The sequence below is a fragment of the Scyliorhinus torazame genome, chromosome 1 (genome assembly GCF_047496885.1).
Source record: "Scyliorhinus torazame isolate Kashiwa2021f chromosome 1, sScyTor2.1, whole genome shotgun sequence".
NCBI lineage: Eukaryota > Metazoa > Chordata > Chondrichthyes > Carcharhiniformes > Scyliorhinidae > Scyliorhinus > Scyliorhinus torazame.
In genome coordinates, this window is record NC_092707.1 from 384,330,271 (window position 1) to 384,345,949 (window position 15,679).

The 15,679-nt window shown below is 52.4% G+C and overlaps 1 protein-coding gene across 1 annotated transcript in view; it reads right to left on the reverse strand.

Moving 5' to 3' along the window:
- sult6b1 (sulfotransferase family, cytosolic, 6b, member 1) overlaps positions 1-9,523 on the reverse strand; it is a 40,395-nt gene extending 30,872 nt beyond the window's left edge. The window contains exon 1 of the mRNA XM_072512469.1: positions 9,064-9,523. Coding sequence (XP_072368570.1) covers positions 9,064-9,289 — 226 coding nt within the window. The 5' untranslated portion in view covers positions 9,290-9,523. The remainder of the gene's footprint in view (positions 1-9,063) is intronic.
- Positions 9,524-15,679: the final 6,156 nt, after the last annotated feature.

Below are 15,679 nucleotides of genomic sequence, written 5' to 3' on the forward strand. Positions count from 1 at the left end.
ACGCAGACACGGAGAGAATGTGCAAACTCCACACGGACAGTGACCCAGAACCTGGGATGGAACCTGGGACCTCGGTGCCGTGAGGCAGCAGTGCTATCCACTGTGCCACCGTGCTGCCCTGGCGACCCCTAATTTTAAAATAGCACCCCCCCTAGTTCTAGACTCGCCTGCAAGGGGAAAATGCTGCCACTGAACCAGTGTTCATTCTCAGCCTGCCCGCCCATCGTCCCACACTGGACGTTAATGCACTGTTTAAATCATTCCGGATAATCCTACCACTGAGCCAAATGTTCACTCCTGCTACAATAAATATGTATTTTAAAATATTTTATTAACATTTAAAGTACAAGTGGATACTTTGTGATGGCTATCCGAAACAAGTCGTTCTTTGAGTGTCCTGAACATTATGATTGATCTGCCATGGTGAAATTATAGATTTCCAGTTACAAGAGCAACAATCTGTGCAATAATAATCAGTCTTCCAAAGAGTTTGGCATTAACTTCAGGCAGATGATCTTTGTGTCAAAATTCTGCTTTTAGTTTCACAGATATGACAGCACATTTAAACATTTTTTTTAAGAGTATACAATTATTTATTTTTTTCCAATTTAGGAGCAATTTAGCATGGCCAATCCACCTAACCTCCACATCTTTGGGTTGTGGGGGTGAAACCCACGCAGACACAGGGAGAATGTGCAAACTCCAAACGGACAGTGACCCAGGGGACAGCACATTTTTTAAGCACAGTGCTCAGAGGAATGCCAAATTCCAGGATCCCTGGAAGTCCTGATCGTGGACCTTCTGCAGAGCGACTGAAGTGCCAGTGATGGAAAAATATGCAGGCAACTAAAGTCAGAAAGGTTGCAGAACCTGTCGCTTTGCAACCAGGAAACGGCTTTGATGTAGAAAGCAAGTGATCAGGATAGTGAAGGGTTCAAATTTAATCTTCCTGTGTTTTTCTCTGAATGAAGCCTTGAAACACGATACTTTCTTCAAAGCACTGTTAATCCATCCCTCCCCAACCCCCACTACACACGCTCTTCCTTTCAAAACACAACGCAACACTGCACCACAGCAGCTCTCCCGATAAACACCCGCTCAACATCTGTTTCTCGTTTCTCAATTGGCACAAACATTCTACTGGTTTCAAGTTACAACTTGGAAGGGCGGCACGGTGGCGCAGTGGGTTAGCCCTGCTGCCTCACGGGTCCCAGGTTCAATTCCAGCTCTGGGTCACTGTCCGTGTGGAGTTTGCACATTCTTCCCATGTCTGCGTGGGTTTCACCCCCACAACCCAAAAGATGTGCAGGTTACGTGGATTGGCCACGCTAAATTGCCCCTTAATTGGAAAAAATGAATTGGGTACTCTAAATTTATCGGAAAAAAAAAGTTACAACTTGGACGGCGTTTCACTGTCCTGACAACTTTCACACTTCCGTCGACACATCCCCAACTCTTCATGATCACAACTTTGCTGCTTCCGCAATCTGCACCAACATGTATCTCAACACATTCACGGGCTGCTCACCAAATCACCACCGCTCTTCCGGCAGAGGAAGATGGCACGTTACACAGGAATGGGAGTCAGAACCAAAAGAGGTCTATCAATCATCCAGGCCTTGCTCCAATGGGCCCATTGCCATGGGGTTAACTGACACAGGGCAGGTCGTGTGGGTCAGAGATGTCAAAGCCGGTGATCACATACAGGGGTGGGGGGCAGGTTTGGCTATTCCCAAATAGCCCAAACGTGTGGCTATTTCTCCTCAATCACATGTGCAGACAGCACAAGAACTTGCTGCTACATTGCATGTCACTCAGGCCCGAATACCCGACTCCCATTTCTTACAATCTGTTCATGCTCACCGCTCAAATGATGTGCAAGGGCCTTTCTCTCTGCCCCTTTATTGAAGGATGGAAAAGTTAGCCATTTCTCTACCTAAAAATTGATTTACGGGTGTTTTTTTTTGATATGAGAAATGTCATTCACGATTCGATTGCATGTGAGGGGTTGAATTATTTCAGCTTAAGTATTCATCATTTGCTACTGCCTAGTTCTCTGGGTGCAGGTTGAGACTGATATTCCACCGCCATATTACCATCAGTCTTCACCTTATTGTTCTTCATATTGCAGAATTCTCACTGGTGTTGGTGAAAGCCATGCAATTGATCCAGGCTTTTGGCAGCCAGCATTTCCAAGCATACTACCAGCTAGTAGAACAAGGATAGTAAGTAAAGTTGCCATAGTCCCAGGTGACCATAGGCTGCTTTCCCCTTTGAGGGGGAGAGCTGACTGGTGGTGATTTAATCTGAGGGCCAGCACACCTCAGGCAAGAGGCAAGGTTGAGAAGGCAGGGCCTTCACGAATAACGTCAGCCGGAACAGGAATTGAACCCGCGCTGTTGGGCTCGCTCTGCGTCACGGACCAGCCGTCCAGCCAACTGAGCTAAACCAGACCCCAGAACAAAACATCAGATGCATGATGGGAACAGCACCCACTGCAAGTTCCCCTCCAAGTCACCCACCACCCTGACGTGGAAGTACATCAGCCGCTCCTTCACTGTCCCTCCCGAACAGCACTATGGATGTACCTACACCCCATGGGCTGCAGCGATCCAAAAACGCAGCTCACCACCACCTTCTCAAAGGGTAATTAGGGATGGGCAATGAATGCTGGCTTTAGCCAGCGATGCCCACATGGCGTCAAGTAGGAGAAGGGGGCAGCAGTTGCTGAGTTTTTTTAAAATAAATATTTTATTGAAAATTTTTTGGTCAACCAACACAGTACATTGTGCATCCTTTACACAATATTATAACAACACAAATAACAATGACCTATATTATAAACAAAAAATGAATAAATAATAAATAACAAAAATGAAAACTAACCCTAATTGGCAACTGCCTTATCACAAGTAACACTCTCCAAAAATATAATTTAACAGTCCAATATATAATTATCTGTAGCAACGACCTATACATATTATACAGTATATATTAACAACCCTGAGAGTCCTTCTGGTTCCTCCTCCCGCCCCCCCCCCCGCCCGATCCTGGGCTGCTGCTGCTGCCTTCTTTTTTCCATTCCATCTATCTTTCTGCGAGGTATTCGACGAACGGTTGCCACCGCCTGGTGAACCCTTGAGCCGACCCCCTTAGAACGAACTTAATCCGCTCTAGCTTTATAAACCCCGCCATGTCATTTATCCAGGTCTCCACCCCCGGGGGCTTGGCTTCTGTCCACATTAACAATATCCTGCGCCGGGCTACTAGGGACGCAAAGGCCAAAACATCGGCCTCTCTCGCCTCCTGCACTCCCGGCTCTTGTGCAACCCCAAATATAGCCAACCCCAAGCTTGGTTCGACCCGGACCCCCACTACTTTTGAAAGCACCTTTGTCACCCCCATCCAAAACCCCTGTAGTGCCGGGCATGACCAAAACATATGGGTATGATTCGCTGGGCTTCTCGAGCACCTCGCACACCTATCCTCCACCCAAAAAATTTACTGAGCCGTGCTCCAGTCATATGCGCCCTGTGTAATACCTTAAACTGAATCAGGCTTAGCCTGGCACACGAGGACGACGAGTTTACCCTGCTTAGGGCATCTGTCCACAGCCCCTCCTCCCCCAGCTCTTCTTCCCATTTCCCTTTTAGTTCATCTACCATAGTCTCCCCTTCGTCCCTCATTTCCCTATATATATCTGACACCTTACTATCCCCCACCCATGTCTTTGAGATCACTCTGTCCTGCACCTCTTGTGTCGGGAGCTGCGGGAATTCCCTCACCTGTTGCCTCGCAAAAGCCCTCAGTTGCATATACCTGAATGCATTCCCTTGGGGCAACCCATATTTCTCGGTCAGCGCTCCCAGACTCGCGAACTTCCCATCCACAAACAGATCTTTCAGTTACATTATTCCTGCTCTTTGCCACATTCCATATCCCCCATCCATTCCCCCCGGGGCAAACCTATGGTTGTTTCTTATCGGGGACCCCCCAAGGCTCCAGTCTTTCCCCTATGCCGTCTCCACTGTCCCCAAATCTTCAGTGTAGCCACCACCACCGGGCTTGTGGTGTAGTTCCTCGGTGAGAACGGCAATGGGGCTGTCACCATAGCCTGTAGGCTAGTCCCCCTACAGTACGCCCTCTCTAATCTCTTCCACGCCGCTCCCACCTCCTCTCCCATCCACTTACTCACCATTGAAATATTAGCGGCCCAATAATACTCACTTAGGCTCGGTAGTGCCAGCCCCCCCCCCCATCCCTGCTACGCTGTAAGAATCCCTTCCTCACTCTCGGGGTCTTCCCGGCCCACACAAAACCCATGATGCTCTTTTCAATCCTTTTAAAAAAAGCCTTCGTGATCACCACCGGGAGGCACTGAAACACAAAGAGGAATCTCGGGAGGACCACCATCTTAACCGCCTGCACCCTCCCTGCCAGTGACAGGGATACCATATCCCATCTCTTAAAATCCTCCTCCATTTGTTCCACCAACCGCGTTAAATTTAACCTATGCAATGTGCCCCAATTCTTGGCTATCTGGATCCCCAGGTAACGAAAGTCCCCTGTTACCTTCCTCAACGGTAGGTCCTCTATTTCTCTACTCTGCTCCCCTGGATGCACCACAAACAACTCACTTTTCCCCATGTTCAATTTATACCCTGAAAAATCCCCAAACTCCCCAAGTATCCGCATTATTTCTGGCATCCCCTCCGCCGGGTCTGCCACGTATAGTAGCAAATCGTCCGCATACAAAGATACCCGGTGTTCTTCTCCTCCTCTAAGTACTCCCCTCCACTTCTTGGAACCCCTCAACGCTATCGCCAGGGGCTCAATCGCCAGTGCAAACAATAATGGGGACAGAGGGCATCTCTGCCTTGTCCCTCTATGGAGCCGAAAATATGCAGATCCCCGTCCATTCGTGACCACGCTCGCCATCGGGGCCCTATACAACAGCTGCACCCATCTAACATACCCCTCTCCAAAACCAAATCTCCTCAACACCTCCCACAAATAATCCCACTCCACTCTATCAAATGCTTTCTCGGCATCCATCACCACTACTATCTCCGTTTCCCCCTCTGGTGGGGCCATCATCATTACCCCTAACAGCCTCCGTATATTCGTGTTCAGCTGTCTCCCCTTCACAAACCCAGTCTGGTCCTCGTGGACCACCCCCGGGACACATTCCTCTATTCTCATTGCCATTACCTTGGCCAGGATCTTGGCATCTACATTTAGGAGGGAAATAGGTCTATAGGACCCGCATTGTAGCGGGTCCTTTTCCTTCTTTAAGAGAAGCGATATCGTTGCTTCAGACATAGTCGGGGGCAGTTGTCCCCTTTCCTTTGCCTCATTAAAGGTCCTCGTCAATACCGGGGCGAGCAAGTCCACATATTTTCTATAGAATTCGACTGGGAATCCATCCGGTCCCGGGGCCTTTCCCGCCTGCATGCTCCTAATTCCTTTCACCACTTCTTCTACCTCGATCTGTGCTCCCAGTCCCACCCTTTCCTGCTCTTCCACCTTGGGAAATTCCAGCCGATCCAAGAAGCCCATCATTCTCTCCCTCCCATCCGGGGGTTGAGCTTCATATAATTTTTTATAAAATGTCTTGAACACTCCATTCACTCTCTCCGCTCCATCTCTCCTTCCTCATCCCTCACTCCCCCTATTTCCCTCGCTGCTCCCCTTTTCCTCAATTGGTGTGCCAGCAACCTGCTCGCCTTCTCCCCATATTCGTACTGTACACCCTGTGCCTTCCTCCATTGTGCCTCTGCAGTGCCCGTAGTCAGCAAGTCAAATTCTACATGTAGCCTTTGCCTTTCCCTGTACAGTCCCTCCTCCGGTGCTTCCGCATATTGTCTGTCCACCCTCAAAAGTTCATGCAGCAACCGCTCCCGTTCCTTACTCTCCTGCTTCCCTTTATGTGCCCTTATTGATATCAGCTCCCCTCTAACCACCGCCTTCAACGCCTCCCAGACCACTCCCACCTGGACCTCCCCATTATCATTGAGTTCCAAGTACTTTTCAATGCACCCCCTCACCCTTAGACACACCCCCTCATCTGCCATTAGTCCCATGTCCATTCTCCAGGGAGGGCGACCTCCTGTTTCCTCCCCTATCTCCAAGTCTACCCAGTGTGGAGCGTGATCCGAAATGGCTATAGCCGTATACTCCGTTCCCCTCACCTTCGGGATCAACGCCCTTCCCAGCACAAAAAAGTCTATTCGCGAGTAGACTTTATGGACATAGGAGAAAAACGAGAACTCCTTACTCCTAGGTCTGCTAAATCTCCACGGGTCTACACCTCCCATCTGCTCCATAAAATCTTTAAGTACCTTGGCTGCTGCCGGCCTCCTTCCAGTCCTGGTCTTCGACCTATCCAGCCCTGGTTCCAACACCGTATTAAAATCTCCCCCCATTATCAGCTTTCCCATCTCCAGGTCCGGAATGCGTCCTAGCATCCGCCTCATAAAATTGGCATCATCCCAGTTCGGGGCATATACGTTTACCGAAACCACCGTCTCCCCCTGTAGTTTGCCACTCACTATCACGTATCTGCCCCCGTTATCCGCCACTATAGTCTTTGCCTCGAACATTACCCGCTTCCCCACTAATATAGCCACCCCCCTGTTTTTCGCATCTAGCCCCGAATGGAACACCTGCCCCACCCATCCTTTGCATAGCCTAACCTGGTCTATCAGTTTCAGGTGCGTTTCCTGTAACATAACCACATCTGCCTTAAGTTTCTAAAGGTGTGCGAGTACCCGTGCCCTCTTTATCGGCCCGTTCAGCCCTCTCACGTTCCACGTGATCAGCCAGGTTGGGGGGCTTCCTACCCGCCCCCCCCCTTGTCGATTAGTCATCACCTTTTTCCAGCTCCTCACCCGGTTCCCACGCAGCTGTATCTCCCCCAGGCGGTGCCCCCCCGCCCATCCCCTCCCATACCAGCTCCCCCCTCTCCCCAGCAGCAGCAACCCAGTAATTCCCCCCTCCCACCGCCCCCGCTAGATCCCCCGCTAGCGTAATTACTCCCCCCATGTTGCTCCCAGAAGTCAGCAAACTCTGGCCGACCTCGGCTTCCCCCCGTGACCTCGGCTCACACCGTGCGACGCCCCCTCCTTCCTGCTTCTCTATTCCCGCCATGATTATCATAGCGCGGGAACAAAGCCCGCGCTGCTCCCTTGGCCCCGCCCCCAATGGCCAACGCCCCATCTCCTCCACCTCCCCTCCTCCCCCCATCACCACCTGTGGAAGAGAGAAAAGTTACCACATCGCAGGATTAGTACATAAAACTCCTCTTTCCCCCCTTTTTGACCCCCCTCTTTGCCCCCCACATTCGCCCCACCACTTTGTTCAAACGTTCTCTTTAATAACCCGCTCATTCCAGTTTTTCTTCCACAATAAAAGTCCACGCTTCATCCGCCGTCTCAAAGTAGTGGTGCCTCCCTCGATATGTGACCCACAGTCTTGCCGGTTGCAGCATTCCAAATTTTATCTTATTTTTATGAAGCACCGCCTTGGCCCGATTAAAGCTCGCCCTCCTTCTCGCCACCTCCGCACTCCAGTCTTGATAAACGCGGATCACCGCGTTCTCCCATTTACTGCTCCGAGTTTTCTTTGCCCATCTAAGGACCATTTCTCTATCCTTAAAACGGAGGAATCTCACCACTATGGCTCTGGGAATTTCTCCTGCTCTCGGCCCTCGCGCCATCACTCGGTATGCTCCTTCCACCTCCAACGGACCCGCTGGGGCCTCCGCTCCCATTAACGAGTGCAGCATCGTGCTCACATATGCCCCGACGTCCGCTCCCTCCACACCTTCAGGAAGACCAAGAATCCTCAGGTTGTTCCTCCTTACGTTGTTCTCCAGTGCCTCCAACCTTTCCACACATCGTTTCTGATGTGCCTCATGCGTCTCCGTCTTCACCACCAGGCCCTGTATGTCGTCCTCATTCTCGGCTGCCTTTGCCTTCACGACCCGAAGCTCCCGCTCCTGGGTCTTTTGTTCCTCCTTTAGCCCTTCGATCGCCTGTAGTATCGGGGCCAACAGCTCTTTCTTCATTTCCTTTTTGAGCTCTTCCACACAGTATTTCAAGAACCCTTGTTGTTCAGGGCTCCATGTTAAACTGCCACCTTCCGACGCCATCTTGGTTTTTGCTTGCCTTCCTTGCCGCTGTTCTAAAGGATCCACTGCAATCCGGCCACTTTCTCCTCCTTTTTTCATCCGTATCCAGGGAGGATTCCCTTCTGGTTTACCGCACAGTGTTTTTAGCCGTCAAAATTGCCGTTGGGGCTCCTATCAAGAGCCCAAAAGTCCGTTTCACCGGGAGCTGCCGAAACGTGCGACTCAGCTGGTCATCGCCGCACCCGGAACTCAGCAGTTGCTGAGTTTAATGGCTCTGGTGTATCCATAGGTCAGGTTGTACTGCTCTCCAGTCAGCTTGGGCGTTGCCGAGTGTGGCGCTTGTCCCCGTGTAGGCAGACTCTGGATTGCTGAAGTGGGTTCAAGGGCACAGAGAGGGTGGGGAGGTTGCCTGACACATGCACCGCTCAGGAAAGCTTAATGTTGCACAGACAGAACTATTGGGGCGAAATCGCCCGCCTTAATGCGAGCAATGCAGCAATAGTGTTCAAGTTGAAATGAAATGAAAAGAAAATCGCTTATTGTAACAAATAGGCTTCAAATGAAGTTACTGTGAAAAGCACCTAGTCGCCACATTCCGGCGCCTGTGCGGGGAGGCTGTTACGGGAAGTTAAAGAACAACAGACAGCTACAAAAGCTGGGAGGGCAATTTTTTTAAAAATACAACAGTACAGCGATGTTACAAAATAAATGAGAAAAAAGTGCCATACTGTCAAAGTAACAGTAGCAGGTATTGTAAAAAGTAGCAATACCTGGAAAGAGACGGATCTCAAACACTTGGCATTACTGGAAATAATGTTGAACTTTTAAAAACAAACAAACAGAAAAAGAAGAGTTTGAGGCGAATGGAGTTCTAAATTATTTTAAAAGAAAAGCAATGAAGGAATGCCGGGGATCGAGCCGGCCAAGCTCACCACATTTGGGGTAAGAAGAGACCAACATGTCTTCGGGACGCGCCTGGAAGGTGAGCAGCGCCTGCAGGGTCTCCGCCGAGGTCAGCACGGTGGGGTAGAGCAGCCCCTGGTAGCGGAACACCATCTCCTCCGGCTGCAGCCGGCTCGCCCGCTCCAGGACCTCCTTTATCCGCTCCTGGAAGGTGTCCTGAGCGCCCACCGCTGCTCCAGCCTCTTTGCCCTCCATGCCTGCTCTGCCCCCGCGGAGGGCACCTCCAGCCCCGGGGTGTGAATTGCTGATGTGTGCAGAGGGAGGGCGCGCGGTTTGGGTATGCTTGGCACCACCAAGCCAGCACGATAATAAAACAAACAAGTGACTCGGCGGATTTGACTTCACTGCAACTGCTACAATAAAACCTCAGGCGCCCTGCCTGAGGATTCCCGGTCTGACTCCAGCCTTCACTGAGCCTCTTATAAAGCACTCATCCCGCCCCATGTGCCTCCGGCAAGGCCACTCCCTCCCCTCAACCCTTTCATTTCCCCTCTCACGCATGAACTCCACTCGAACCCTGCTACAACTGAAGGTGGGGCTAGTTTGTTTATCTTCAGCTCTCTTTAAAGGCAATCTGTGTACTCTGCCCTCCAGTTTCTCCGTCCTAATCTGGCGTTAAAACGTGTTTTGTTTTGTTGTCCGGAGTCCTCTCGGCTCTCATTCCGCCAGCGGGAACGTTTATTTGTTCCTTCTCGGGGATGCGAGGCAAGGCCAGCATTTGTGACCTATTCATAATCGCCCTGGGGTTTGTGGCGGGTGAACTCCCTTCTTGAACCTCTGCCGTCCGTGTGGGCAGCACGGTGTAACAGTGGTTAGCACTGCTGCTTCACAGCTCCAGGGTCCCAGGTTTGATTCCCGCCTTGGGTCATGTGTGGAGTTTGCACGTTCTCCCCATGTCTGCGGGGGTTTCCTCCGGGTGCTCCGGTTTCCTCCCACAGTCCAAAGATGTGCTGATTGGGTGGACTGGCCAGGGGACAGGAGAGTTCCCGCTCATTCTAGTAGCAGCCAGCTCGGAGCACAGAGCTCACAGCCTGCAACACAGACATTCACCATGTGCAGAGTGCATCACCTGGTTAGGACTAGGCAAGGGTCAACAGTTAAAGCTGGTATTGCATTTACCCACAGTTCAAGTATGTTAATAGAGTTAACCTTATAATAAAATAGAGTTGCACCACTTCCAGTGTTGGTAACCTGTTTGTGGTCCAGAACACCCAACACATCATGGTTGTATCCAAAGTGTCCAAAAAGGGTTGGGGTAACTGGGTTCGGGGATAGGGTGGAGGCAAGGTTCCCTTTCCAGGGGCCAATGCAGACTCGATGGGCCGAATGACCTACTTCTGCACTGTAAATTCTATATGGTGTAGGTACACCCACTGTGCTGTTTGGCGCGAAGGGAGTTCCAGGATTTTGACCATCAAAGGAAGGACGATATATTCCCAAATCAGGATGGTGACTGCCTTGGAGGGGAACCTCCAGGTGATGGTGTTGCCATTCATCTGCTGCTCTTGTTCTTCTAGATGTCAGAGGTCACGAGGCATGTGCTTAGGGTGTCAGAGTCCCGACTGCCAAAGCAGATCTTCTTCTCCCAGCTCAGTGAAGCATCCCAAACAAGACAATGACAAGGGAAGCTCTTCAAAAACACCCTGAAGGCTTACCTCAAGAATTGCAACATCAAGGTCAATGCCTGGGAGACCTTTGCTCAGGAGAAACCTACTTGAAGGAACCTCCTGACTGAAGAGACACAATTCTTCGAGGATACCCGAGGGCAAGAGGAGGCCCGGAAAAGTAACATAAGAACATAAGAACTAGGAGCAGAAGTAGGCCATCTGGCCTCTCGAGCCTGGTCCGCCATTCAATGAGATCATGGCTGATCTTTTTGGACTCAGCTCCACTTTCCGGCCTGAAAACCATAACCCTTAATCCCTTTATTCTTCAAAAAACTATCTATCTTTATCTTAAAAACATTTAATGAAGGAGCCTCTACTGCTTCACTGGGCAAGGAATTCCATAGATTCACAACCCTTTGGGTGAAGAAGTTCCTTCAAAGCTCAGTCCTAGATCTACTTCCCCTTATTTTGAGGCTATGCCCCCTAGTTCTGCTTTCACCGCCAGTGGAAACAACCTGCCTGCATCTATCCTATCCCCTTCATAATTTTATACGTTTCTGTAAGATCCCACCGCATTCTTCTAAATTCCAACGAGTACAGTCCCAGTCTACCCAACCTCTCATAATCCAACCCCTTCAGCTCTGGGATTAACCTAGTGAATCTCCTCTGCACACCCTCCAGGACCAGTACGTCCTTTCTCAGGTAAGGAGACCAAAACTGAACACAATACTCCAGGTGTGGCCTCACTAACACCTTATACAATTGCAGCATAACCTCCCTAGTCTTAAACTCCATCCCTCTAGCAATGGAGGACAAAATTCCATTTGCCTTCTTAATCACCTGTTGCACCTGAAAACCAACTTTCTGTGACTCATGCACTAGCACACCCAGGTCTCTCTGCACAGCAGCATGTTTTAATATTTTATCATTTAAATAATAATCCCTTTTGCTATTATTCCTACCAAAATGGATAACCTCACATTTGGCAACATTGTATTCCACCTGCCAGACCCTAGCCCACTCACAACATGAGAAAGGAACACCAGCGATCTACAGTCCAAGGATCACTCCCGCCTTCCGGAAACACCTGCCAAGTGTGCGGTCGAAGATGTGGCTCCCGGATCAGGTTCATCAGCCGTGCAAGGCCCCACAGAACCATGGCCAGGAACACAGAGTCTCTTAGGTGGACAATCGTAATCGTTAGTGAGTGATCATTGAAGGAGATAAGTCAGAGGTTTGGAAAGTGCTGTTACAGGAGCCTGGGAGTTTGTAGGTCTCGGTGTGTGGGTGTGTGGGTCTGGATTTGTGTGTGGTTCTGAGTGTGTGTGTGGGTCTGTGTGTGTGTGTGTGTGTGGGTCTGTGTGTGTGTGTGTGTGGGTCTGTGTGTGTGGGTCTGGGTGTGTGTGTGTGTGGGTCTGTGTGTGTGGGTCTGGGTGTGTGTGTGTGTGGGTCTGTGTGTGTGGGTCTGGGTGTGGGTCTGGGTGTGTGTGGGTCTGTGTGTGTGTGTGGGTCTGGGTGTGTGTGTTTTTGGGTCTGTGTGTGTGTGGGTCTGGGTGTGTGTGCGTGTGGGTCTGGGTGCGTGGGTCTGGGTGTGTGTGTGTGGGTCTGGGTGTATGTGTGGGTTTGTGCGTCTGGGTCTGGGTCTGTGTGTGGGTCTGGGTGTGTGTGTGTGTGTGTGTGTGGGTGGGTATGGGTGTGTGTGTGTGTGTGGGTCTGGGTCTGGGTCTGGGTGTGTGTGGGTCTGTGTGTGTGTGGGTTTGGGGGTGTGTGTGGGACTGGGTGTGTGTGGGTCTGTGTGTGTGTGTGTGGGGGGGGGTCTGGGTGTGGGTCTGGGTGTGTGTGTGTGTGGGTCTGTGTGTGTGTGTGTGTGTGGGTCTGGGTGTGTGTGTGTGTGGGTCTGGGTGTGTGTGGGTCTGGGTGCGTGGGTCTGGGTGTGTGTGTGTGTGTGGGTCTGGGTGTGGGTCTGGGTGGGTCTGTGTGTGTGGGTCTGTGTGTGTGTGTGTGTGTGTGTGTGGGTCTGGGTGTGTGTGTGTGTGGGTCTGGGTGTGTGTGTTTTTGGGTCTGTGTGTGTGTGGGTCTGGGTGTGTGTGCGTGTGGGTCTGGGTGCGTGGGTCTGGGTGTGTGTGTGTGGGTCTGGGTGTATGTGTGGGTTTGTGCGTCTGGGTCTGGGTCTGTGTGTGGGTCTGGGTGTGTGTGTGTGTGTGTGTGTGTGGGTATGGGTGTGTGTGTGTGTGTGGGTCTGGGTGTGGGTCTGGGTGTGTGTGGGTCTGTGTGTGTGTGGGTTTGGGGGTGTGTGTGGGACTGGGTGTGTGTGGGTCTGTGTGTGTGTGTGTGTGTGGGGGTCTGGGTGTGGGTCTGGGTGTGTGTGTGTGTGGGTCTGTGTGTGTGTGTGTGTGTGGGTCTGGGTGTGTGTGTGTGTGGGTCTGGGTGTGTGTGGGTCTGGGTGCGTGGGTCTGGGTGTGTGTGTGTGTGGGTCTGGGTGTGGGTCTGGGTGGGTCTGTGTGTGTGGGTCTGTGTGTGTGTGTGTGTGTGTGTGGGTCTGGGTGTGTGTGTGTGTGGGTCTGGGTGTGTGGGTCTGGGTGTGGGTCTGGGTGTGTGTGGGTCTGTGTGTGTGTGTGGGTCTGGGTGTGTGTGTGTGGGTCTGGGTGTGTGTGTGTGTGTCTGGGTGCGTGTGGGTCTGGGCGTGTGTGTGTGGGTCTGGGTGTGTGGGTCTGTGTGGGTCTGGGTGTCTGTGTGGGTCTGGGAGATTGTGTGGGTCTGGGAGTGTGTGTGGGTCTGGGTGTGTGTGCGTGTGGGTCTGGATGTGTGTGTGCGTGTGGGTCTCGGTTTCTGTGTGGGTCTGGGTGGCTGTGTGGGTCTGGGAGTGTGTGTGTGGGTCTGGGTGTGTGTATGGGTCTGGGTGTGTGTGTGGGTCTGGGTGTGTTTGTGTGTGGGTCTGTGTGTGTGTGTGTGGGTCTGGGTGTGTGTGTGTGTGGGTCTGGGTGTGTGTGTGTGGGTCTGGGTGTCTGTGTGGGTCTGGGTGTGTGTGTGTGGGTCTGGGTGTCTGTGTGGGTCTGGGTGTCTGTGTGGGTCTGGGAGTATGTGTGTGTGGGTCTGGGTGTGTGTGTGGGTCTGGGTGTGTGTGTGTGGGTCTGGGTGTGTGTGTGTGTGGGTCTGTGTTTGTGTGTGGGTCTGGGTGTGCATGTGTGGATCTGGGTGTGTGTTTGTGGGTCTCGGTGTGTGTGTGAGGGTCTGGATGCGTGTGTGTGGGTCTGGGTGTCTGTGTGGGTCTGGTTGTGTGTGTGGGTCTGGGTGTCTGTGTGGGTCTGGGTATGTTTGTGGGTCTGGGTGTGTGTGGGTCTGGGTGTCTGTGTGGGTCTGGGTGTGTGTGGGTCTGGGTGTGTGTGTGTGTGGGTCTGGGTGTGAGTGTGGGTCTGTGTGTGTGTTCTCTGGGTGTGTGTATGTGGGTTTGGGTGTGTGTGTGGGTCTGGGTGTGTGTGTGTGTGGGTCTGGGTGTGTGTGTGGGTCTGGGTGTGGGTGTGGGTCTGGGTGTGTGTGTGGGTCTGGGTGAGTGTGTGTGGGTTTGTGTGTGTGTGTGGGTCTGGGTGTGTGTGTGGGTCTGGGTGTGTGTGGGTCTGTGTGTGTGTGTGGGTCTGGGTGTGTGTGTGTGGGTCTGGGTGTGTGTGTGGGTCTGGGAGTGTGTGGGTCTGGGTGTGTGTGTGGGTCTGGGTGTGTGTGCGTGGGTCTGGGTGTGTGTGTGGGTCTGGGTGTGTGTGTGTGGGTTTGGGTGTGTGTATGGGTCTGTGTGTGTGTGTGTGTGGGTCTGGGTGTGTGTGTGGGTCTGGGTGTGTGTGTGTGGGTCTGGGTGTGGGTGTGGGTCTGGGTGTGTGTGTGTGTGGGTCTGGGTGTGTGTGTGGGTCTGGGTGTGGGTGTGGGTCTGGGTGTGTGTGTGTGGGTCTGGGTGTGTGTGTGTGGGTTTGTGTGTGTGTGTGGGTCTGGGTGTGTGTGTGGGTCTGTGTGTGTGTGTCGTTCTGGGTGTGTGTGTGTGGGTCTGGGTGTGTGTGTGGGTCTGGGAGTGTGTGGGTCTGGGTGTGTGTGTGGGTCTGGGTGTGTGTGCGTGGGTCTGGGTGTGTGTGTGGGTCTGGGTGTGTGTGTGTGGGTTTGGGTGTGTGTGTGGGTCTGGGTGTGTGTGTGTGTGGGTCTGGGTGTGTGTGTGGGTCTGTGTGTGTGTGTGTGGCTCTGGGTGTGTGTGTGGGTCTGGGTGTGTGTGTGTGGGTTTGGGTGTGTGTGTGGGTCTGGGTGTGTGTGTGTGTGGGTCTGGGTGTGTGTGCGTGGGTCTGGGTGTGTGTGTGGGTCTGGGTGTGTGTGCGTGTGGGTCTGGATGTGTGTGTGCGTGTGGGTCTGGGTTTCTGTGTGGGTCTGGGTGGCTGTGTGGGTCTGGGAGTGTGTGTGTGGGTCTGGGTGTGTGTATGGGTCTGGGTGTGTGTGTGGGTCTGGGTGTGTTTGTGTGTGGGTCTGTGTGTGTGTGTGTGGGTCTGGGTGTGTGTGTGTGTGGGTCTGGGTGTGTGTGTGTGGGTCTGGGTGTCTGTGTGGGTCTGGGTGTGTGTGTGTGGGTCTGGGTGTCTGTGTGGGTCTGGGTGTCTGTGTGGGTCTGGGAGTATGTGTGTGTGGGTCTGGGTGTGTGTGTGGGTCTGGGTGTGTGTGTGTGGGTCTGTGTGTGTGTGTGTGTGGGTCTGTGTGTGTGTGTGGGTCTGGGTGTGCATGTGTGGGTCTGGGTGTGTGTTTGTGGGTCTCGGTGTGTGTGTGAGGGTCTGGATGCGTGTGTGTGGGTCTGGGTGTCTGTGTGGGTCTGGTTGTGTGTGTGGGTCTGGGTGTCTGTGTGGGTCTGGGTATGTTTGTGGGTCTGGGTGTGTGTGGGTCTGGGTGTCTGTGTGGGTCTGGGTGTGTGTGGGTCTGGGTGTGTGTGGGTCTGGGTGTGTGTGTGTGTGTGTGTGGGTCT